Source organism: Ursus arctos, unplaced genomic scaffold (assembly GCF_023065955.2).
Source record: "Ursus arctos isolate Adak ecotype North America unplaced genomic scaffold, UrsArc2.0 scaffold_25, whole genome shotgun sequence".
NCBI lineage: Eukaryota > Metazoa > Chordata > Mammalia > Carnivora > Ursidae > Ursus > Ursus arctos.
This window is the reverse complement of record NW_026622930.1, coordinates 3,487,757-3,511,031: the sequence shown is the minus strand read 5'-3', so window position 1 is coordinate 3,511,031 and position 23,275 is coordinate 3,487,757. Positions and strand designations below refer to the sequence as shown.

Sequence of the window (23,275 nt, the reverse complement as noted above, 5' to 3'; positions counted from 1 at the left end):
CATGACCGTAGTGGTCAGTGTGGATCGTGGAAAGTTTTGTGGTTTGAGTCATAGGAAATGCCAGAGTGAAAAGTTGAGTCTTTACCTCTTGAGGAATCTTGAAAATTACTGACAGTTTTTCGGCCAGAACCAACTTCTTGCATTCTTTATAGGTCAGCACAGTCTTTGTTTGACAATAAATTTTTAACTTTCCTAGGTCCTGCCCTGTTATTTTTTTCTTTTTCTTGTATTTTTAATTTTATGTATTTTAGCCTGCAAAGACTTTTAGGCTCATTTTAGGCTGATGAGGAAAAATTAAATTTGTGTTGCTTTGACTCTAAATTTCTAAGTAGTAAATCTTAATTGATTTACTATTTCATGCAGCACCACAGTTTCCTGCCCAAACTATTTGGGGAAATGTTCTGCCTGTGAACTGGGTTACTCAGAACAGTGCAGGAGGGCAGGCTTTTGGTGGCAGGGCAGGTCGCCTCACTCCCAGGGCGTGTGTGAGGTGGCCATATGCAGAGGACACAGTCCCTGTGAGCACTCAACGTCCCAGATGTACATGGTTGGTAGCAGTTAGTTAATGGTTACTCCCCGGGGAGAACCCAAGGCGAATGGTTCCCTCCAGACCGAGAAGTGCTTATGCGTTTGGCAGCTGCACCCCTAGACCAGCGAGTCCTGCCTCCAGGTGGCTTTTCTCATCCATGCTTTCAAGGAGTCTCAGAATGTTGCTTTATAGATCTCTGGCTTTCAAATCAGGCTCCTTGGAGTCCTTGAGTTCCACGCAGCTGCCCTGACCAAGAGCCCAGTGTCCCAGATGAGCGAAGAAGGTGGAACAAGGAACTTGCCGGCTTTTTTTTAATTAAAAAAAAAAAACATAAAAACTAACACGCTCTTTTTTAATCATGAAAAAATTTGAGCTATAATGTGGTTTTCACAGATTTCCCAAAATACTAGAGACAAAATTTTGTTTTCATTAAAATGTAGCAGTGGTAGTGAGGTGCTTGTAAATCCTGATTGGCTGCAGTAACCACATGCCCTGCCTTCACTGGACCTGCAGCTGGTGGCCTGCTAACTGTATCACAGAGTCAGCTTCTCAGAAGGTGCCCTCCCATCCACAAGGACAGGTGTGGTCTCACCTGCTTGGTTCGCGGTTCTCTTTGTAAGCCCTGTGTCTCCAACGCTGTGTGTGTCACAGTTCCCTATTCTTGTTCTCTTATTGCCCCCGTGATACTGGGAACTTTATATTAGGCAAACTTAAAAACTAGAGTCATGTCGTCATTTTATTTTATTTTTTTAAGATTTTATTTATTTGAGAGAGCACGAGCAGATGGGGAGAGGCAGAGGCAGAGAGAGAAGCAGGCTCCCCACTGAGCAAGGAGCTCGACGTGGGGCTCGATCCCAGGACCCTGGGATCATGACCTGAGCCAAAGTCAGACACCCAACTGACCAGCCACGCAGGCACCCCTCCTGTTGTTAGTTTAAAAATCAATGTGATTACTCATTCTTAGAGGAATTTTTTTTACTTTTGTTTTTGCTTTTGTTTTTTAAGTAACTTATATACCCAACATGGGGATTGCACTCATGACCCCGAGATCAAGAGTCGCATGCTCTACCAATTGAGCCAGCCAGGCACTCCTAGAGAAATTTTTTTAAATGTAGTGGTGCCATAGTTCTGAGGGGTCTTATAAATATCAAAATTTTGTATTATTTAAGTTGTCTGGAATTCAGATGCTTAGGTTTTTCCATTTGTATAAAATGAAAATTTCAGGTAAAGCCTAATTCTAGCCCTTCGGAGTCACCCACAGCACCAACAAAACCTGGTATTTGCTCACCACGGCCTCTGGACTGATAGGCATGCCACTCTTCTTCCAACAGACTCGTGGAGGACGAGGAGAGGCGCTGGACGGACGAGAACATCGATATGGTTGCTCTGAAGCATTTCCCCAACATAGACAAAGAGAAGGCGATGAGCCGGCCCATCTTGTACAGCAACTGGTTGTCAAAGGTAACAAATATACGTCATTTCAGAAATACTTTCCTCTGTCCTTTTAGAATTTTCTTCTAATCAGAAATATCTTTTTCCTGAAGCACCCTGTAAGTGAAGCATTGGTTATAGGCACAGTGCTCTACGTATTTGCTGATAATGTGGGGCAGACGATCCCAGGAGTGTGGCTGGGGCTGGCTGGCCAGCTGTGTGTCTTACTCCCATGAGGTGGCTGCTACAAGAGCCATGCTGCTCCAGCCCAGCAGGGGTCACGGCTTCCACGTGTTTGCAGCGGAAGGGGCCTTCCCCTTTGCTTTCACTTTCCTTACACCATAAAAATGAGCTAGTTGTGAATAATTTGCGTGAAAATGTTTCATATACTTTGTACTAAACAAAGTTGACATTCCTAGAATAGCTGTGAGCTCTCCTTTTTCCAAAAGAGTAGGATGTTTGAGTAAGCCGTAGTTTCAATGTGCATTTCATTCAGTGGGAAGTGCAGGCACAGGGATGAGTAAAGTCTTCCTGTAGGGAGCTCACCGTCCCACAGAGGAGACAGCCAGGTGGAGACAGCGCTGTGTGGGGAGAGGTCTCAGTGGAGCTGACCCTGGCATTGGGTTTTAAAGAGGGCCGTACGGAAGTAAGAACTAGCAAGATAGGTTTGTTTGGTGCTGCTAGAATTTTCTGTTTATTTCTGCCCTCTGGATCCTAATCCTTATTTATAGGCACCATCTTCTTCCAGTGGTTCATCTGTCCCTGTCTCTATGCTGTTTTTTGAAGAGCAAATGTTAAAGCTCTGTCATTTACCCCAGAACCCATCTATACTTTTGTGTGTGGGGGGGGTGAGCTACAGGTCTATTTTCAGCTTTTCCTGAGGGACGTCCATTCTCCCAACATAGGACCCAGCACTGTTTGTTGGACAGTCCCTTACTTGGCCATGTCTCTCTGTCATTACGGTTCCCCGCATGCAGGGTCTGTTTCAGAGGCTTTGTCCTGTTCTGTTGATTATTTGTCCCTTCCTGTGCTCAGATTGCAGGGCCCTGGTAGCAGTGATGACATCGGATGGGATAGGCCCTCACACCTGGTTCTTCTATAGGGACTTTTTTTTTTTTTTTTAAAGACTTTATTTATTTATTTGACAGAGAGACAGCCAGTGAGAGAGGAAACACAGGCTGGGGGAGTGGGAGAGGAAGAAGCAGGCTCCCAGCAGAGGAGCCTGATGTGGGGCCTTATCCCATAATGCTGGGATCACGCCCTGAGCCAAAGGCAGACGCTTAACAACTGAGCCACCCAGGCGCCCCTTCTTTAGGGACTTCTTGACCATCTTTGGCCCTTTCCCTCTTCCTAATGAAACTTAGAATTGGCTCGTCAAGTTGTGCTAAAACCCACCACTACCGTCCACCCTCGAGATCGAGGCCTGGATTACATTGACTTTCTCTGTCAGTTTGGATGGAACTGACATTTTTAGAGTAGTTCGCTTTTCCCTGCATGGTTATGGTCTCTGTCTTCGTTTATGTAGGTCCTTCTGTGAGGTCTTTTTAGTGAAGTTCAGTTTTCTCTACAAAAATTTTCCATGGTTTTTAGATCCAGTCCTAGTTAATGTAAATTTTTGTTGCTATGCTGTAAATGATACCTTTTTATATTACATTTTTTTTAAGATTTTATTTTTAAACAATCTGTACACCCAGCATGGGGCTTGAACTCAGAACCCTAAGATCAAGAGTCTCATGCTCTACTGACTGAGCCAGCCAGGTGCCCGAGAGTCTATGGAAATAAACTGGCATAATAACAAAGATGATTTCTTAGTAATTCCGGTCTTACTGTTTTTTTCTACAGGATTACATCCCAGTAGACCAGGAAGAATTGAGAGATTATGTCAAAGCTCGGCTGAAAGTCTTCTATGAAGAAGAACTTGATGTCCCTCTGGTTCTGTTTAATGAAGTGTTAGACCACGTGCTCAGGATAGACCGGTGGGCTTTTTGTACTTATAACCTCACCACTGGCCTCAGCTGCTGTTAATGTAGTGGTGGGGGATCCTGCCAGGCCTCCCGACTGACCTTCCCCCACCTCGCCTCCACCCCCACTTCTCTGCCAAGCAATCAGCTCCTCCCCCGCCCACCCTTCTAAGTCCAGCTTCTCTGTCCCACACTTGCCCGCTGCTCGGCACCTACTCGGCTCCTGCTGGCAGTCTGTTCCTGCTGTGATTGGAAGCTCCATTAGAATCAGGTCTGTCTGCCTCCTGCCATCTGAGTGTCTGGAGGACAGGACCATGTCCTGTTGATCTTTGCACCCCCCCCAGACCTGGCAAATAGCAATTGCTCAACAACTGTTTAACGTACAGATTCAAGTTAAAACATGTTAAAAATGTTGTAGATTAACTCCTGAGAAAATTTAGGACCTGAGTGTTGAAACCAGAACAGATCATAAAAGTCTTGAATTGTATCTTTTTCTGATAATGTTTCAGAATATTCCGCCAACCTCAAGGCCACTTGCTTCTGATTGGTGTCAGTGGAGCGGGAAAGACCACACTGTCCCGTTTTGTAGCCTGGATGAATGGTTTGAGCGTGTACCAGATTAAGGTGGGTCTGGTTGACACTTCTTAACCCCATTGACAAGATTCCTGATGCATGCACGTGGCTCCTTGAATGAGAACAGACCTAACCTGCCAACTACTTCTGTAGGTGCATAGAAAGTACACAGGGGAAGACTTCGATGAAGATCTTCGGACCGTGTTGAGACGTTCTGGCTGTAAGAATGAAAAGATAGCATTTATAATGGATGAGTCCAACGTATTGGATTCTGGATTCCTGGAGCGAATGAATACGCTTCTGGCCAACGGGGAGGTAAGCGCCCCATTGCACTGTGTTGTGTGTGCATGGCGGCAGGTTACCAGGACCAGTCAGTAGTCGTGCTCTCTCATTTGCTAGGTTCCTGGCCTCTTCGAAGGGGACGAGTATGCCACCCTGATGACCCAGTGTAAAGAGGGGGCCCAGAAGGAGGGCTTGATGCTGGACTCGCACGAGGAGCTGTACAAATGGTTCACCAGCCAGGTCATCCGCAACCTCCACGTTGTCTTCACCATGAACCCGTCCTCAGAGGGGCTCAAGGACCGTGCCGCCACTTCCCCGGCACTTTTCAACAGGTACGTCAGTGTCTGCTCAGCTCTGGGTCACAGGAGCCGATTTCTTCCCAAGGGGCAGGCCCTGTTCTTGGGAGCTGTTTGAGACATGGCCGTCTTTTTCAGGTGTGTGTTGAATTGGTTTGGGGACTGGTCCACGGAAGCACTGTACCAAGTGGGCAAAGAATTCACAAGTAAAATGGACCTGGAGAAGCCCAATTACATCGTGCCCGATTACATGCCCGTCGTGTACGACAAACTGCCACAGCCACCGTCACACCGCGAAGCTATCGTAAACAGCTGTGTATTTGTTCACCAGACTCTTCACCAGGTGGGTTCAGTGTCCAGGTCGTGCAAAAGGAAACTGGTGAAGAAGAGAGTGGAAGGTACTTGGTAGTAGACGCAACGCCATTGCCTGTTCTTACCTCTGTCGGTGACATGTCCTCCTCCTCGTTACCAGGCTGTACCTTCTGGGGTCACTGACCTTTACCGCCCTCTTGCTACTGCCTCTGTAAAGCATTATTCTCTGCTTTTCTTATCTCACTACCCATGTGTGTGTGGGCCCTGGTTCTCCATTCTCCACCAGGGGTCCACGTGCTTTCCCTGTAAAAGGCCAGATAGTTCAGGTCTGAGGCTTTGTGGACCAGGAGGGTCTCTAAACTACTCGGCTTTGCCTTGGTACACAGCCTCCACAGCCCATGTGTGAGCAGGTGGGTAGGGCCGTGGGCCGCTAGCGCTTCGTTTGCAGAAACGTGCAGTTGGAGGGATTTGGGCCACTGACTGGGGTTTGCTGACCCTTGCTCTAGACTCTTATCATGGAACAGTCCAATCTGCTCCCATCTGAAAGACTTTGTGAAAACCACTCTGAGCCTGTGGGTGTCCCGTTGACCACTGCCCTGCTACCCCTGCCACACCTGCAGGCCGCCCCCATTGCCTCCGGAATGTGGCCTGGCCCTGGCTTCCCTTGCTGGTCTCGTGTCCTTTAGCCTGCAGGGCCAGAGCAGCTGGTCACACACAGCTGTGCCCTCTTCCCCTCTTCCTGCTGCCGCCTCTTACTTTGGTGTCCACGGAAGATGAGCAGAAGGCAGAGGAGACATAGCACATGTACCCCCAGTTGTAGAGCCTCTTCGCACAGAGTACACGTGTGAGGTCGCTGAGGTCACCTCTGTGTTGTAGAGACGTTTGAGGAGAGAGCTTAAGGGTTCAAGGGGCTCCATGAGATCTTACAGGAGGCTGAGCTGAGACCCCAGCTCAAGTGTGATCCTAAGGGCTGAGTCCATGCCACCGTGTCACCTGGCAGAGCAGTTAGCTTTTTTGAGGTTAAATCACAGAGAACGTCCTGAAGAGTGATAAGACTGAACTGTTTCCTAAAAGGCTAATGCTCGGCTGGCAAAGCGCGGGGGCAGAACGATGGCCATCACGCCTCGCCACTACCTGGACTTCATTAACCATTACGCCAACCTGTTCCATGAGAAGCGGAGCGAGCTGGAGGAGCAGCAGATGCATTTGAATGTCGGGCTCAGGAAGATCAAAGAAACGGTTGACCAGGTACATCCCAGGGGTCCGCTTCACTTACGGGCAGGGGGCTGGCGTGCGGACCCTTTGCAGGTAATTTCTGCACGATTCCGTTTTCCGAACGTGGCGTCTGTCCCGCAGGTGGAGGAGCTGCGGCGCGACTTGAGGATAAAGAGCCAAGAGCTGGAGGTAAAGAACGCAGCCGCCAACGACAAGCTGAAGAAGATGGTGAAAGACCAGCAGGAGGCAGAGAAGAAGAAGGTATGTGTCTGTCTCAGGAGCCCTGGCCCGGCCGGGCCCGCGCTGGCAGTCTCTGGGAGCCTAGGAAGTCTAGTCCGGGTGGGCTTCGGGGTTTGACGGGGCGGGGTGGGGAGTGTTCAGGAGTCACTCGGCGAAGTAACCAGTACCCATAGCCGAGCGCTCCCTCCTTCCTAGGTGATGAGCCAAGAAATTCAGGAACAGCTGCATAAGCAGCAGGAAGTGATTGCAGACAAACAAATGAGTGTCAAAGAAGATCTGGACAAGGTGGAGCCTGCTGTCATCGAGGCCCAGAATGGTACGTCAGTGCTGCGAGATGTGGTGTTTCTAGAAAGGGCGCCCTCCGTCCACGGTGCTGAGGAGTGTGGGGACTGAGCCTTTATCTCAAGGCTTTCCTAAACACTGAAGACTGTCTTCATCTCGTAAAGCAAAGTTCTTATAACACTTTTCACCAGAGCAGAACCCTTCTCGTGAGAGATGGTTGACAAGATAAGATCTATGTGAATACATGCGTTTTAAAAAAAAAATCTGGTGATAATTAGGTGAATATGCTCTTACAAATCCCTGACTTGAACATCAGTGGAAATGCCATAAAGCGTGCAGTGTTGCCGTCTTGTGGTTGTCCGAGTGTGCTCTGGCCAGCCCAGTGACTACCGACTCAGGTGCTGATAGCAGTCGCTCCCCATCCCGCCTCCATGCTGGCCCGCCTGCGGGACGCTGTTCCAGTGACTGCGGGCCGCCCCTTACCTGTGCTCCCTCCCGGCCCCGCAGTGTTTGTTCCATACACCACAGGAGAAATTGACATATGCCATCCAAACTATAGATTTTCCCTGAGAGTCAGATTAAATGAGAACTTCATATGGTTCCACTGCCGAGTAACCACTGAGTGTTTTCATAGAAGTTCAGGCTAGACAACTGTGTTGCAGCTTGTGGAAGGCATCGGCCATCCTTTTAGAACTGTATTCACCCAGCCAGGCAGACAGTGTCTAAATTCTGGCAGATTGAAAACATCTTTGCTTATATTGTGGAAGATATGTACATAATTAAAATATCTACATCATTTAAGTCTTTATGGAGATAAAGCAGCTGCTGAGGGCCTGTGAGACATTGCTGAAGGCAGAGTCCTGCTGCTCACGGAATGTTCAGTGTGGGCTTGTTAGTACAGTGAGATCTCCATATTTATTTAAAAGGTCGGCTACTCCTGCTATTCTAGCTTAAGTTTAAAGACAGAAAGTCTTGCTTGCTCAGACCTTCCGAGCAGCGGCTCCCTCCTCTTCGGAGGCACGGCTCTGCTGTGCGGCGGCCCCTCACCACGCTTCCTCTCTTGCCCTCCCACCCCCTCCTCTGCCGCCGCTGTGCTCAGCCGTGAAGTCCATAAAGAAGCAGCACCTGGTGGAGGTGCGGTCCATGGCCAACCCTCCCGCTGCCGTGAAGCTGGCGCTCGAGTCCATCTGCCTGCTGCTGGGGGAGAGCACCACGGACTGGAAGCAGATCCGCTCCATCATCATGAGGGAAAACTTCATCCCCACCATCGTCAACTTCTCTGCGGAGGAGATCAGGTGAGCGTTGCCAGGATGCAGAAGATGGTGCTCAGGTATTGGGAGGTTTCGCTGCCATGGTGCGGCCTGTCACTGGCCGGGCGTGCGCCGGAAGGTGGCGTCCGTCACGTTAGTGGCACACATGCCCTCCAGGCCGGTTCCCTCGAAGTGGTAGTCAGATTCTTCCTCCCATTCCTGGCAGTAGCTTAACGATTCCTTAACTCCTGTGAGCCGAATCCTTCTCCATCACCACAGATAGTGGTGAGCACCTCGCCCCCAGAGCTGGTGGTGGACACTGCCTCCCGTCAGGGGAGGACGGGCAGGAGGGTCAGAGGCCTTCCCCGCAGCAGCACCACTGTCACCTGGAACGGGGGCAGCAGGTGGGAACCGGCCTTTGCGTTTTGGTTTCCTAGAAACCTTACATTCACCCTACACGTGCTTAGAACTACATTTCCTCTTTTGCAGCGACGCCATCAGGGAGAAGATGAAGAAAAACTACATGTCCAACCCAAGCTACAACTATGAGATCGTGAACCGGGCATCCCTGGCCTGTGGGCCTATGGTGAAGTGGGCGATCGCACAGGTAGCCAGCGTGGCCCGGAGCTCCTGTGTGAAAAGCCACCTCCTGTCCGGTCACTTGTGAAGCATAACTACCGTTTGTCCTCCTCAGCTGAACTACGCCGACATGTTAAAGCGAGTGGAGCCCCTGCGCAATGAGCTGCAGAAGCTGGAGGACGACGCCAAGGACAACCAGCAGAAGGCCAACGAGGTGGAGCAGATGATCCGGGACCTGGAAGCCAGCATCGCCCGCTACAAGGAGGAGTACGCCGTCCTCATCTCGGAGGCCCAGGCCATCAAAGCAGACCTGGCTGCCGTGGAAGCGAAAGTAAGATTGTCGCCAGGCTATGCCATCTTTCTGCCAGCTCCCCTTAGCTCTTTGTGGGGTTTAACACGAGGTGCTCCTGGCACTTAACGCATGTTCCCATGTGCATGCCCCACATTCACCCTGGCCAGCTAGCTCTCTTGTGTCTGAGAGGTCCTGCCAGCTTCCCCGAGTAGTTACTGAGTGGCATTAAGACGGGTGGATACCAGGCATGATCTGAAGCCAGTGAGCCCCCTCCCCACGCCAGCCCCCAACCTGTGCATTCACCCACCTCAGTTTCAGTGGGGTCACCAATAGCCTGGGTGTCTGTCCAGGTTGCCACGCCCATACTCCTCAATTGCCAGAATATTCTCTCCTGCCAGCAGTGTTTCTTTCCTCCGGCCAACCCTCGACCCTGGGCGCTCCTCCTGCCCAGTCCCTGCTCCCGCATACATCTCCAGGCTGACCCCTGCTTCTCTACGCCCCCTTGAACCCTGCTGAGGTTCTGAGACCCATTTTTGTCCTCTATTGTGGAGGAGCTGGGTCCCCTCTCCTCCAAAACTGTGAACAACTGGAGTGTGTTTCTGTCTCTAGCCTGCCCAGAGCCCTGCAGGGGGACAGCTTTTCACTTTTCGGTATAAATCCTATTTGATTTTCCCTTTAGGTAAACCGGAGCACTGCTCTTCTGAAGAGTTTGTCTGCTGAACGTGAACGATGGGAAAAAACAAGTGAGACTTTCAAAAACCAGATGTCCACCATCGCTGGGGACTGCCTCTTGTCGGCGGCGTTCATCGCCTACGCGGGTTACTTTGACCAGCAGATGCGCCAGAACTTGTTCACCACCTGGTCCCACCACTTACAGCAAGCCAACGTCCAGGTAACGGGCCGGAGGGGATTCCAAACAGGCGTTAAACGCGTGAGCCAAACTGGCGTCCAGTCGCCTGTTTGGTCCTGGCTGGTAAACCACGCACCTGTAGTTCTGAAGAGGAAGGATAACTGCCCTCACCTTTCAGTTCCGCACAGATATCGCCCGGACAGAGTACCTCTCCAACGCCGACGAGCGCCTTCGCTGGCAAGCCAGCTCCTTACCTGCGGACGACCTGTGCACGGAGAACGCCATCATGCTGAAGCGGTTCAACAGGTGCGTACAAAGCTCGGAGAGGGCAGCTTCAGAGTTCTTACGTGTGGTGGGCCAGTTTTTGTTTTTTGAAAACACACCTTCGAGGAGATGAATAGACACTTGGAAGTGGGCAAGCCGCACAGGCAGCCTTGGCGCCCGTCTCTGGTGGTGGGGTACGCATGGCCCTCCTCCTCACTCCCTGACCGTCTGAAGTGTTCTGCTGTGAGCCTTTCTTGTGTAACCTTTCAGGGCCGAGTAGCAGGGCTGTGTACTGGTGTGAACAATAAAACAGACCCTCTCAAAATATAATGACTGGAAATACTTAGCTAAAAAGAGTGGAAGGGGAAACTGGTACATGGTTTGTGGCTTAAGCAGCCAGAGGAGGAAGTGAAGAATGACCGCAGGGAGGGCAGGCTCGACACTGGCTCGGGGGTCCTCGAGACCCACCCCCCCTACAGGGCCCCGGGCCCTCAGAGGCTTGAGCTTCCACCACGGCAGCTTTCAAACCCAGACGCCCTGGGTGTTTCTGACTTTATCTCAGTATCTTGAAATCCTTGAGCCCTTGAAGTGTGTCACTATCCCAGGGTCACAAAGAGGATGAAGACTTCTGCAGGTGTCACTTGATTTTGTGAGCAACCCCTCAGGCCGCACTAGGGGCCCCGTGTCTTGCCAGATGGTCCTGGTGAGAATAGTGATCCATCCATACAGTCTGGGCTGGACTCCTCTAAATTAGAAATACGCACACTCCTAGGTGCTGATGCAACAGTAGCCCGGCACACGGGACAGGTGACAGGTGTAAGGATGGGGCGTGACTAACAGCGGACTGAAAGCACCGTAGGTGCCCCTCGTCGGGGCCCATTCACAGATTACTGTACGTTCCGTAGTGGAAGGCTGACCAGGCCGCCCCAGCAGGCAGCGTGCCTGGAGGGCAGGTGTGCTCCCCGCAGACACAGGTACCCACATGCACACCTGTGTCTGTAAACGCCCGCACCTCTTCCAAGTAGACAGACCAGAAACCGGTGACCAAAAATAGGGGAAGGGGGCGGTTCTTCCCACCGTATGACCTTCATGGCTTCCGAATTTTGTGCAAACACATGTATGCACGTGCAGTACGTGCTTTCAAAGTTTTTTAATTGGCCACGTGACCCTGAACCCATCGCTGTAGCCTCTTAGTGCCCCATCTTTCTCATTCGTAAAACAGACGTGCTAATGGTACCTTTTCCCAGGCTCCTTGTGAGGATGAAGTCGTGTCTGCCATTTTCAGGGTCCCTGATGGTTTAAACTTTCTCTGCCCTGCTCCAGGGAGTCTGTGACCTTGTTAGCTCCTTGCACAAGTGCTTCAAAAAGATGGCTTTACCATCAACCATCCAGTCTTCCTGGGAGACTCTGGAGACCGCGCTGGAATGGTGGGGACGGCCTTCCCCTGGTCTTTGTCGGGGCTCCCTGAACGTGCTCTCATGTTGCCTCACCCCCAGGTACCCGCTGATCATCGACCCCTCTGGCCAGGCCACAGAATTCATCATGAACGAGTACAAGGACCGCAAGATCACACGCACCAGCTTCCTGGACGACGCCTTCCGGAAGAACCTGGAGAGTGCGCTGCGGTTTGGGAACCCCCTTCTGGTGCAGGTGTGTGCAGCAAACAGTTGATGTGATCTAACACTGAAGTCTGTGATCTAAACAGTGGTAGTTTTTGAACTTCGTGCTCATTTGATGTCAAAGGATAAAGGTTTGCAATTGTTCTGTGAGAAGTCTGACAAAACAGTGTTTGGTCTCCATCATCACAACCCACTGGAACTTTCCATACTGACGAAAATGTTCTCTGATTCGTGCTGCCCAGCGTGGTTGGATGTGTATGTGGCCTATGTGACTGAGGAGCCGCATGTTCTAATGAAGTGGCCAGAGTGGCTCGTGGCTACCGTGCTGGACAGCGTAGGTCTCCGTGGCTGGGTGGCTTCTGAGGTGTATTTCTCTCGAGCAGGAGGTCAATGTCAATGCACCGTTACTCGGGTGAAAGTAAATACCTTGGAACCCTGACCGCAAAGTTTGCGTGTATGTCCGTAGGATGTGGAGAGCTACGATCCGGTGTTGAATCCGGTACTGAACCGCGAAGTTCGGAGAACAGGGGGGAGAGTGCTGATCACCCTCGGCGACCAGGACATAGACTTGTCACCGTCGTTTGTCATCTTCCTGTCCACCCGAGATCCAACCGTAAGGAACGAGGCACCTCAGATACGGGGCTGTGGCGGCACCCCGTGTCTCAGCTCAGGTGACAAAGCAGACGGTTCTGTTCCTCCTTTTGGCAGGTGGAGTTCCCACCAGACTTGTGTTCCCGGGTCACGTTTGTCAACTTCACGGTCACCCGCAGCAGTTTACAGAGCCAGTGTCTGAATGAAGTCCTGAAGGCGGAAAGGCCAGACGTGGACGAAAAGCGCTCCGACCTTCTCAAACTTCAAGGTGTGTTTGTGGGTCTGTAGCTTCGGGAGTCCGGAGCAGGTTGGGGGTGAACTGGGGAGGGACTGGAACACGTCGGTTTATCCTGACACTCGGGAGCACGTTCCCCCTGGAAGAGCGTAGGTTCTGGCGAACTTGGGGTGTCCGATCGTTGCAGGGGAGTTCCAGCTGCGTCTGCGCCAGCTGGAGAAGTCTCTGCTGCAGGCTCTGAACGAGGTGAAGGGGCGCATCCTGGACGACGACACCATCATCACGACGCTGGAGAACCTCAAGAGAGAGGCTGCTGAGGTGACGCGGAAGGTGGAGGAGACGGACATCGTCATGCAGGAGGTGGAGACCGTGTCCCAGCAGTACCTGCCACTGTCCACCGCCTGCAGCAGCATCTACTTCACCATGGAGTCCCTGAAGCAGGTGCCTGCGGGGCCGCCCGCCCGGGACGCCGCGCCGCGCTCTGCACCCCACCTCCCGCCTGACACCGTCACCCTCTGCCCTCCAGATCCACTTCCTGTACCAGTACTCCCTCCAGTTCTTCCTGGACATTTATCACAACGTCCTCTATGAGAACCCGAACCTCAAGGGCATCACCGACCACACGCAGCGCCTGTCCATCATAACGAAGGATCTCTTCCAGGTAGAGCGCCCAGCGCTTGGCTGTCTCGGGGGGGGGGGGGGGGGCGGGCGGAGATGGGAGGTGGTTGTCCAGGGACAGCAGCGTTGCCCGCTCTCATCTCCAGGTGGCATTTAACCGGGTGGCCAGGGGCATGCTGCATCAGGACCACATCACCTTCGCCATGCTGCTGGCCAGAATCAAACTGAAGGGTACTATCGGGTAAGGTCGGCCCCTGCCGCGCCTGCCCCCGCCGAGCATCCTCGTCTCACAGGTCGCCTGCTGGCCTGGAACGAGCGCTTAAAGGAAATAAAATCCTTCCCATTACCGCTCTTTTAGTCGCGGCGGAAGTGAATCGGAGACCCGTCCTAACCTGTTGCCCCCTTCCCAGGGAGCCCACCTACGATGCCGAGTTCCAGCACTTCTTGAGAGGGAAGGAGATTGTCCTGAGTGCTGGCTCGACGCCCAAGATCCCGGGCCTGAGCGTGGAGCAGGCCGAGGCGGTTGTGAGGTTGAGCTGTCTCCCTGCGTTCAAAGACCTGATCGCAAAGGTTCAGGCCGACGAGGTGAGTGTTCTGAACGCTTCCTGGCCTCGCCCCAGGAAATCGGTGGTGAGAGATTATGTCTGTCAGCACTCACGTCGGCCGTCTGATACATTCGTTTCCATTTCTCTGCCCCAAAATGAGCTCTGCTCCAGGCAACACTATCTCTTGTCTCCACAGCAATTCGGCATCTGGTTGGACAGCAACTCCCCAGAGCAGACGGTCCCGTACCTCTGGAGTGAAGAAGCCCCCTCAAGTAAGCCTGCGTCGGGGCCTCCTCTGTGTTTTCATTCTGGGCCCAGCTGTAAAATTGGGCTTTGCTACTTGAGTGAAAGGATGCTTCCCAAAAAAAAGTCACCAGTTCCTGAAATAAGTATCTCAGCCTTAAAACTTGAGGTCCTAATTCCTGTTCCACTCATGCTCGAAGACCAAAAGAGACCGAGTAGGAAGGCCCTCGCCCAATGTTAAGGGAGAGATAGGCTTGTTCCGAAACCAGTTGCCTGAGGCCCTGTGCTGGCCAGCTCGGGCGGGGAGGGGTGGGGAGGGTCTCCAGCTCAGCTGCAGCTCAGCAGGGGTGGGCCCGGCGATCACTAGCATCTTCCCTAGACACTGCTGAGAACCTTTAGGTGCCTGCAGCGAATGGGTGTCCACGGAGTCCTTTAAAACCAGTAACCGCCACAGTATCCGTGAAGAGGCCTACGCGTAGGCACTGTCACGAGTGTGTCCAGAGGGTTCACTGAAGACAGGAGGTGGGGGCAGTTCTCCTTAGGGCAGAGAGGGCCAGAAGTGGCAGCATGATTTCAGAGGTGTCACTCAAGCTGAGTCTTGTACACTGAGCTTTTTTCAAGCAGGGGCTTGTATGAGACCAGTTCCGGCGGGGGCAGCTCGGAGTCTGTGCTGTGCCCGCCCCCCAACCCTTCACGTGTCTTGTCTTTGTTTCAGCAGCCATCGGGCAGGCCATCCACCGCCTGCTCTTGATCCAGGCTTTCCGTCCCGACCGCCTGCTTGCCATGGCCCACATGTTTGTCTCCACAAACCTTGGGGAGTCCTTCATGTCGATCATGGAGCAGCCGCTCGACCTGACCCACATCGTGGACACTGAGGTATGGTTCTGGCTGCCTGCAGGCTCGGGTACACCTCACTACTCCAGCACCTAGCCACTGTCTCCTCGTAAGGCCACGTACCCGCTACAGACTCCCAGCCTGGGCAGTCCCACGGCGCCCGCACCTCAGGGCCAGGGGAGCCTCCACAAGGCTTGCCATGGGGCTCTCCCCTCGGCAGTACACCCCGTCTGGCGGGATGCTCTGTGACTGAGCTCTGACCTCTTCGTCTGTAGGTCAAGCCGAATACGCCTGTCCTGATGTGCTCTGTGCCTGGGTATGATGCCAGTGGGCATGTCGAAGACCTCGCAGCTGAACAGAACACACAGATCACTTCAATTGCAATCGGTAAGGGTGCTTGACCAGTTTTCCGGGCTGAAGCCTCTCAGAAGTCATAGTGGACACTGAGGTCCAGGCCTGCCCCGCTGACACTGAGTTTTTTGGCACCAGGCTCGGCAGAAGGCTTCAACCAAGCAGATAAAGCCATAAATACAGCCGTGAAGTCGGGCAGGTAGGCTGGTTTTGTGTCAGAAAGCCTTAGTCCCAGGAGTTGGGAGCGGAGACCTGAAGTGTGGCTGTGGCTCTCGCTCTGCCCGTGCAGGTGGGTGATGCTGAAGAACGTCCACCTGGCACCTGGCTGGCTGATGCAGCTGGAGAAGAAGCTGCACTCCCTGCAGCCGCACGCCTGCTTCCGGCTCTTCCTGACCATGGAGATTAACCCCAAGGTGCGTGCCTGCCGGGGTGCTCGTGCAAGCTCTGCGTGTTCTCAAGTCCCGCGTGTGCGTGTGCGTGTGCGCAGCTGGGCTGGAGCACCCCGCGAACCAGAGCCATGACGGGAGCCGTGCCCTCCTCAGGTGCCTGTGAATCTGCTCCGAGCCGGCCGCATCTTCGTGTTTGAGCCGCCCCCAGGTGTGAAGGCCAACATGCTGAGGACGTTCAGCAGCATCCCCGTCTCGCGGATATGCAAGGTACGCGTGCTTTCTCCTGGAGCACTTGATCTGGAATCAGTCCGAGACACCGAGTCCCGTCACTGAATTCAGAAGCAGGTCTGTAGGGGCGCCTGGGTGGCACAGCGGTTAAGCGTCTGCCTTCGGCTCAGGGCGTGATCCCGGTGTTACGGGATCGAGCCCCACATCAGGCTCTTCCGCTATGAGCCTGCTTCTTCCTCTCCCACTCCCCCTGCTTGTGTTCCCTCTCTCGCTGGCTGTCTCTCTCTCTGTCGAATAAATAAATAAAATCTTAAAAAAAAAAAAAAAAAAGAAGAAGCAGGTCTGTGCTTCCCAGAAACACCAGAATGGCTGATTGCACTGGATTAACTGTAGCCCAAATTCCCCTCCTGTGAATAGATTGAAAAATATACGTACACGGTGTTTGGTGGCAAGGGTGTGACAGGCTCCCGGGTGAGCAGACACCCCAGTGGCGCTCTGGCCAGAGCCCAGATTTGTATCTGGGGTAGATGTTTGGCCGTCCTGTGCTCCCAAGCAGGGTCCCCCAAGGATCCTGGGCAGAAAGTGAGGGATCCTTAACTACGATTTTATTTTGTGCCATAATCTACCTTTGCTGACAATTTCAGAAAATCTGTTTTCTGTATCATGTTTTGTGACTGAATAATTGATCTCCACAGTGTCACTGGAATATATCTTTATTAATAGGAAAATTGGTGCTTAATTTCTGGCTGCAGTATTGGCATATTAAGGTGCTGCCTCAGAAGTCCTGATGTTCGTGGTTCAGGGTGGAAAGCTTTTTAAGATTTTATTTATTTGAGAGAGAGTATGCACGCACGAGCTGGGGTGGGGGAGCAGAGGAAGAGGGAGAAGCAGGCTCCCCGGTGAGCAGGGAGCCCAATGCGGGGCTCAATCCCAGGACCCTGGAATCATGACCTGAGCCGACGGCAGATGCTTCACCGACTGGGCCACCCGAGTGCCCCTGGAAGGCTCTTTTTAAAACTTTGACAAAGGAGCCATGCTGTTGTCTTAGCTAGAAAGGGCTGCTTGCTGGGACCTCCATCCTTGATAACCTTCCTCCTCCAGTCTCCCAATGAGCGCGCTCGCTTGTACTTCCTGCTGGCCTGGTTCCATGCGATCATCCAAGAACGCTTGCGATATGCGCCCCTGGGGTGGTCAAAGAAGTATGAATTTGGGGAGTCTGACCTGCGCTCGGCCTGCGACACGGTGGACACGTGGCTGGATGACACAGCAAAGGCAAGTGCGGGCTGCCGTGTCAGAGATGGGAGGGGAACGCTCAGAAGTAGGGAGTCCTGTCCGATGTGGGCCCCCTCCCCAAGCCGGAGAGCCAGGCTGTGCTAGTGCCCCCCGACCCGCCCCCACAAAACCCAGCCTTCCTCACGCAGGGGAGGCAGAACATCTCGCCAGATAAGATCCCGTGGTCCGCGCTGAAGACCTTGATGGCCCAGTCCATCTACGGCGGACGAGTGGACAATGAGTTCGATCAGCGTCTGCTCAACACTTTCCTGGAGCGTCTGTTCACAACGAAGAGCTTTGATAGTGAATTTAAGCTGGCCTGCAAGGTCGACGGGCACAAGGACATTCAGATGCCAGACGGCATCAGGTACGAGCCTGCCTCCTGTGACCTAGACCTTTGCCACACCGGGCACGTACCAGCGTCCGGCAGGATGGCATTTCCACATGTGCTGGTTTTGCAGGCGAGAGGAGTTCGTGCAGTGGGTGGAGCTGCTCCCCGACACCCAGACGCCCTCCTGGCTGGGCCTGCCCAACAATGCCGAGAGAGTCCTGCTAACCACGCAGGGTGGGTACTCACACCCCCGCCCCGCTCCTCCTCACTCCCCCTGCGGAGAGGCAAAGAGACCAGTGGGTTCTGGTTGGCATCTCTTCCACAGTCTAGGCTCGGGTCATCGAGGTCTGAAAAGTACATGTTGGTTTTCAGCGTACATTCGGACCTCATTTCTTTTTCCTTAAAGAATCGAAAGGTGCCTAGTATTACATGAGGTGTTAGAACCATTAGTTTTTGTTAGAATACTTCTTAGAGTTTTTCTTTTTCCTTATGCTTTTCTTCAAGACCAGTCAAGAAATACCTAGCGCAGTGGTCTTTGGAGTGTGATCCTCAGGCCTCCGGAGTCCCGACCGGCTTCTCTGACAGGCCCTCAGGGTGGCGGCTGTGTCTAACCCAGACTTCTCTTTATGGGAGACAGGCCCAGAAAAGGCCCAGAAAAAAGACTGAGATTCACCCAAACTCACACAGCTGTTTGATAGGACAGATCCCTTCAGGTCATCTTTCAGCTCTGCACGAGAACCCTTAGTTACAGTGCTTGCTGTCTGAGGACCACCTCGACCACATGCCAGAGCGCCCCCCTCTGTGGGGCAGCATAGGCCACCAAGACGAGAAGCTGGGCTGGCCGCCCGTCGTGAGTTTGAGGCCTCGGTGCAAGGCAGACTCCGGCAGGTCCGGGGCTGGGCAGGGGCGCGTCCTTGTACAAAAGCCTGGACTGAGAGAGTGTCTTAACACTGGTGGCACCTGCTGTGACCCCAACTTGGCCCCCACGATAGGGGAATGGTGTGTAGGATTTGTCCTTCACTCTGTTCTGATAGCAGCTGGCTGCCTAGATTGGGCTGCTCAATGCTAGTGAGCCCCCTGACATCGCACCCAGTCCCCCGCAGAGCATCCCTGAAGTCCTGGGCTCATGGCTGCTCCCCGAGGGAGGCCCTGACGTGTGAGCCCACATGGGCCTGTCCTCTCCGGTCCAGCCTCCAGTGCTGCTCGGGGACTGGACTTCAGCACTCCCGGACCTGGTGAGGGACAGGATGAGGTCAGGCTTAAACAAGGCGGGGGCCAGTGTTTGAGGCAGAGCGGTGGGCGTGGGCAGCCCAGGACCCACAGAGTCAACAGCACAGTGGCCTCCCTGGCTGGAGCCTGGCCTACCCCAGAGCCCAGCCGTCTACGGCCGCACGGGCGCGTGAATTCGGAGTCTCAGAGCAGCCTCAGTCTTGTCTTTGCGCGCAGGCCGCTGGCTCAGTCCCAGCAGACTCGATCTGGTGGTCATCTCCCTCTGTATTTGCCACCTCACTTTCTGGCCTGGCAGTCTCTGTGCTTCAGAGACGCGTCCCTACGTGGAAGCGTGCAAGGGACGCAATACCTGGCCCACACACTCACGTCCTCTTTCCTCTGCTCCTGCCCGTCCCCCTCTGCCCGTGCCTCTGGCGGGGCTGCGGTTCAGGCGTGGACATGATCAGCAAGATGCTGAAGATGCAGATGCTGGAGGACGAGGACGACCTGGCCTACGCCGAGACCGAGAAGAAGGCCAGGACTGACTCCACGTCCGACGGGCGCCCCGCCTGGATGCGGACCCTGCACACTACCCGCGTCCAACTGGCTGCACCTCATCCCGCAGACGCTGAGCCACCTCAAGCGGACGGTGGAGAACATCAAGGTGGCCGGGAGCGGGCAGGGCGGCCCCCGGGTGGCCACGGTCCTGGCGGGCTCGGGGGAGTGTCAGAGCTGGCCGGCGTCTGTGCCGAGGCACGGGGGCGGGCCTCCAGCAGGGGGTCTGTGCGTGCAAGCGAGGGGAAGGAGTCCCAGACGGAGCGGCAGCGGCCAGTCTTCCTCTTCGGGCTGGGCCGCGGCAGGGTTCTGACCTGCTTCCTGCGAAGTCTAGTCCGAGAGCGAGCTCGGGCGAAGCCGTGAGCCTCGGGCCAAGGCTGTGAGGCTCCCTCCTGCTGGAGCAGGGGCTCTTCCTCCACTCCTCTCTTCATCTGCCCTTCTCGTCTCTTTGACGATCTTAGGATCCCCTGTTCAGGTTCTTTGAGAGAGAAGTGAAGATGGGAGCTAAGTTACTTCAAGACGTTCGCCAGGATCTCGCGGATGTCGTCCAAGTGTGTGAAGGGAAGAAGAAACAGACCAATTACCTGCGTACCCTTATAAACGAGCTGGTGAAAGGTACTGCCCCCCCGTGTGGCCCCCAGCGCCCGCCGCATCCCCCTCACTGTGCGGAGGCCACTGCGCCACTGAGTGGGCCGGGCCTGGCGCGCGAGTCCTGCTGCGCAGACGTTCTCTCCGAGCAACTGCAGGCCCTTCCCTGGGGCTCGGGCTCAGAAGGGCCCGAGAATGTAGGGGGGTGGCCAGCACATTGAAAAGTGGGGAGGTCGAGTCTAAAGGTACAGGGAGCCCCCAGGGGTCTCCCATCCACCCCAAGAGCCTGAGTTATGATGAGGCCCATCTGCTTGTGTGAGGGGCGCTAGCTGCCGAGGTGTCCTTGGGGGGTGACTGGCCCCCCAGACACACCCCCTCGGTGACGCCGGACCAAGCAGATGCAGAGGGGATAGGGGCCCATCCGGAGCTGCGAGGGGAGCTGCGAGGTGCGTCAGGGATGGAGGCAGGCGGCGCAGAGAAGCTGGTGAGTGCGTGTGTGCCTGGGAAGGGTCAGGACTGACCGCTGCCTGGGGTCACCGTGCTTGCAGGGATCCTGCCTCGGAGCTGGTCCCACTACACCGTGCCCGCGGGCATGACCGTCATCCAGTGGGTGTCTGACTTCAGCGAGAGGATCAAGCAACTGCAGAACATCTCCCAGGCGGCTGCAGCCGGTGGCGCCAAGGAGCTGAAGGTGGTGAAGGCCGCTCCTCTGGAGCCTGGGGGAGGGGCGGCAGCCTCGTGGGCGGGGGCAGCAGCACCTGGGAGCCCGGGGACAAGCACAGACCCCAGCGTGACCCGAGAGAAGCTAGTCTTCACCTGGGGCGCTGCTTCCTCCCACAGAACATCCACGTATGCCTGGGCGGCCTGTTTGTCCCCGAGGCGTACATCACCGCCACCAGGCAGTACGTGGCCCAGGCCAACAGCTGGTCCCTGGAGGAGCTCTGCCTGGAAGTCAACGTCACCACCTCCCAGAGCGCCACCCTTGATGCCTGCAGCTTCGGGGTCACGGGTGAGTTGGGGTCCCAGGGAGGGTACACACTCAGCCCCTCGGTCTGGGCTGCTCCCTGTCCCCGCACCCGGGCCTGCTCACCGGTGTTGCTGGTGCCCTTCCGGCGTTGCTGCCTCTCAGAGGTGTGTGAGGTGACAGCTGGCAGCATGCCAGCGCCGTGCACTGCATCACAGAGTCGCACAGCCGCTACCACGGGTGACAGGTCCTGACTGCTGCCCACAGGGTTGAAGCTGCAGGGGGCCACATGCAGTAACAACAAGCTGTCGCTGTCACACGCCATCTCGACGGTCCTTCCTCTGACACAGCTGCGCTGGCTCAAGCAGACCAACGCCGAGAGGAAGGCGAACGTGGTAAGTGGCCCCTTCCCGCCAGGTGCGGTCAGCAGGTGCCACCTGTCCCCACCCCCTTCCCTGCGTGCAGCCTGTCGCCAGGGCCGCCGTCTCTCCCCGAGCCAGTGGTAAGCCCCCCTCTCCTCTAGGTGACCTTGCCCGTCTACCTGAACTTCACCCGGGCAGACCTCATCTTCACGGTCGACTTCGAGATCGCCACCAAGGAGGACCCGCGCAGCTTCTACGAGCGCGGCGTCGCCGTCCTCTGCACGGAGTGAAGCTCGCCTCCCCTCCCCTTTCTGTAGTCGTAACTCTATTTAATGTGTCTTCATCGTTCAATGGTGGGAAGAAGTGGACTGGTCAGAGGAAAGTCGCTGCTGGTGTGCGGGCGGAGGAAGCGGCACGCAGGCTGCTGGCCGGGACGCTGGAAGGACTCCGTTAGGCGCCTCAGGAGGGTCCGTAGCATGGCTTGTTTGGGGAATAAAACACTAAGCACGACCCAGCCTCCCGCCTCTGTCTCCGCTCTCCTCCTGGCGCCGAAACTCTGGACCTGGGGGCCCCTTCCCCACAGAAACGGATCCCCAGGGCCTGACCAGGCAGCATGTGCGCCCTGGGGGGAGGGCCTGGACCCCGCCACCCGCCCACCCCTCACGGTGGAGCCTGGCGGCAGTTCTGTCACACGGGGGTGCGGATGCCCTCGGTCGGCCGGCCGCCCATCCCGTGTCCTCCCGGTGCGTTCCTGCCCCCAGATCCCAGGGTGGCAGCTGCTGACCGCTTGCTGTTCACACTCAACGTGATGGGTGGGGTTTCCCTGTGAAAACAGGTTTCTGGTCTTCGAGTGCCTTATGGCAGCTCCTAGGGTGGATCAGCCATGGAACGGGCCTTAGCACAGATCCTGTGTGAAAACCTGTTCTGCTGCTGGGCCCCCGCGAGCCGTGCTCGTCCACCAGCCGAGTGACGATCCGGGGCTGAGGGGGTGCTTAAGCCCCCACCCCTGCCCCCCACCCGGACCGCTTCTGTGGAGCCGCGAGGCTCCAGATATGCCCAGGAACCAGAGTTGGCCTTCTCTTCACCCAGTTCTGGAATGTTCTATCAGGAATCTAAATGTCTTTGAACCAAGAAGGATTCTTAGCTTTTCTGAGGTGAGTTTCCTAAATGGGGCCGTAGGCTCTCACCTGAGAGCTGGGACCAAGCCTGAGGAAGGAGGAGGAGAACCCACAGAAAGGCCACCATGGGCATCCGTCCCGCCTACCTCCCATGCCCGAGTACAGGTGAGGGTCCTGAGCGCAGGAGGAACAACGCCATCCTGGGAGGGGATCCAGAGCAGGTTCCCGAACAGGGGACCGGACACCAGCCCCAAGGGCAGTGAGCGGAAGCCGCTGCAGCTACCCGACACGTTGCCGGGGGGGCGGGCCCCCCCACGTCTGGGGTGGACGCTCCCCCCTGGCATGCCCGAGGCACCGACTCGCTGCCTCCAAAAGCCCCGTGTGAATCAGTGCCTGGCTCAGGGAGCCCCACCCCTGCACGAAGTGCAGCCCGTGGGGCCTGAGGGAGGGGCCCCCACCTCTGGGCCACCCATTAGCCGTCCTGTTGGAGGGGCAGGCCGGACAGTGGCCACAGTCCTCATCCTCAGGGGGCAGAGCCGCAGCCGGGCCGAGAAGACAACGCCTGCGCCCAGGCCCGTGCGCACCCCCAGCCCCACCCCAGCCCCCTCGCCCGGCGCCCCGCCCACCAGGAGGAAGGAGAAGCTCTGGTCCTCGGGCGGCCTTCCCTTTTATTGGCACTTGGGAGCGGCGCGGTCCCAGGGCGTGTGGGCAGCGGCCACCCGGCGCTGGCACCAGACTCGTGCTTGTCCTGCGTGCTAGGGAGCAAAAGTCTCAGTGAGCAAACCCAGCAACTGGGAAAAGGGTAAAAGCCACCACCACCCCGTTATCTTCCAGCTGTCAGCACATCAAGATGAAGACCGTTATCAT

At 55.3% G+C, this 23,275-nt stretch overlaps 1 protein-coding gene across 1 annotated transcript in view; it reads left to right on the top strand.

Moving 5' to 3' along the window:
- The window catches only part of DYNC1H1 (dynein cytoplasmic 1 heavy chain 1), a 67,606-nt gene extending 45,806 nt beyond the window's left edge, over nucleotides 1–21,800 (top strand). Inside the window, 37 exon segments of the mRNA XM_026515282.4 lie at nucleotides 1,861–1,990; nucleotides 3,803–3,936; nucleotides 4,431–4,545; nucleotides 4,648–4,809; nucleotides 4,894–5,108; nucleotides 5,211–5,415; nucleotides 6,459–6,632; nucleotides 6,741–6,860; nucleotides 7,035–7,155; nucleotides 8,221–8,416; nucleotides 8,861–8,978; nucleotides 9,066–9,281; nucleotides 9,922–10,134; nucleotides 10,271–10,398; nucleotides 11,853–12,006; nucleotides 12,442–12,588; nucleotides 12,684–12,834; nucleotides 12,989–13,242; nucleotides 13,328–13,462; nucleotides 13,566–13,660; nucleotides 13,830–14,004; nucleotides 14,161–14,236; nucleotides 14,923–15,083; nucleotides 15,317–15,428; nucleotides 15,531–15,591; nucleotides 15,682–15,805; nucleotides 15,935–16,048; nucleotides 17,111–17,281; nucleotides 17,431–17,648; nucleotides 17,743–17,846; nucleotides 19,273–19,415; nucleotides 19,417–19,485; nucleotides 19,838–19,991; nucleotides 20,513–20,655; nucleotides 20,805–20,973; nucleotides 21,196–21,323; nucleotides 21,452–21,800. Coding sequence (XP_026371067.3) covers nucleotides 1,861–1,990; nucleotides 3,803–3,936; nucleotides 4,431–4,545; nucleotides 4,648–4,809; nucleotides 4,894–5,108; nucleotides 5,211–5,415; nucleotides 6,459–6,632; nucleotides 6,741–6,860; nucleotides 7,035–7,155; nucleotides 8,221–8,416; nucleotides 8,861–8,978; nucleotides 9,066–9,281; nucleotides 9,922–10,134; nucleotides 10,271–10,398; nucleotides 11,853–12,006; nucleotides 12,442–12,588; nucleotides 12,684–12,834; nucleotides 12,989–13,242; nucleotides 13,328–13,462; nucleotides 13,566–13,660; nucleotides 13,830–14,004; nucleotides 14,161–14,236; nucleotides 14,923–15,083; nucleotides 15,317–15,428; nucleotides 15,531–15,591; nucleotides 15,682–15,805; nucleotides 15,935–16,048; nucleotides 17,111–17,281; nucleotides 17,431–17,648; nucleotides 17,743–17,846; nucleotides 19,273–19,415; nucleotides 19,417–19,485; nucleotides 19,838–19,991; nucleotides 20,513–20,655; nucleotides 20,805–20,973; nucleotides 21,196–21,323; nucleotides 21,452–21,580 — 5,434 coding nt within the window. The 3' untranslated portion in view covers nucleotides 21,581–21,800.
- The last annotated feature ends 1,475 nt before the right edge of the window (nucleotides 21,801–23,275 follow it).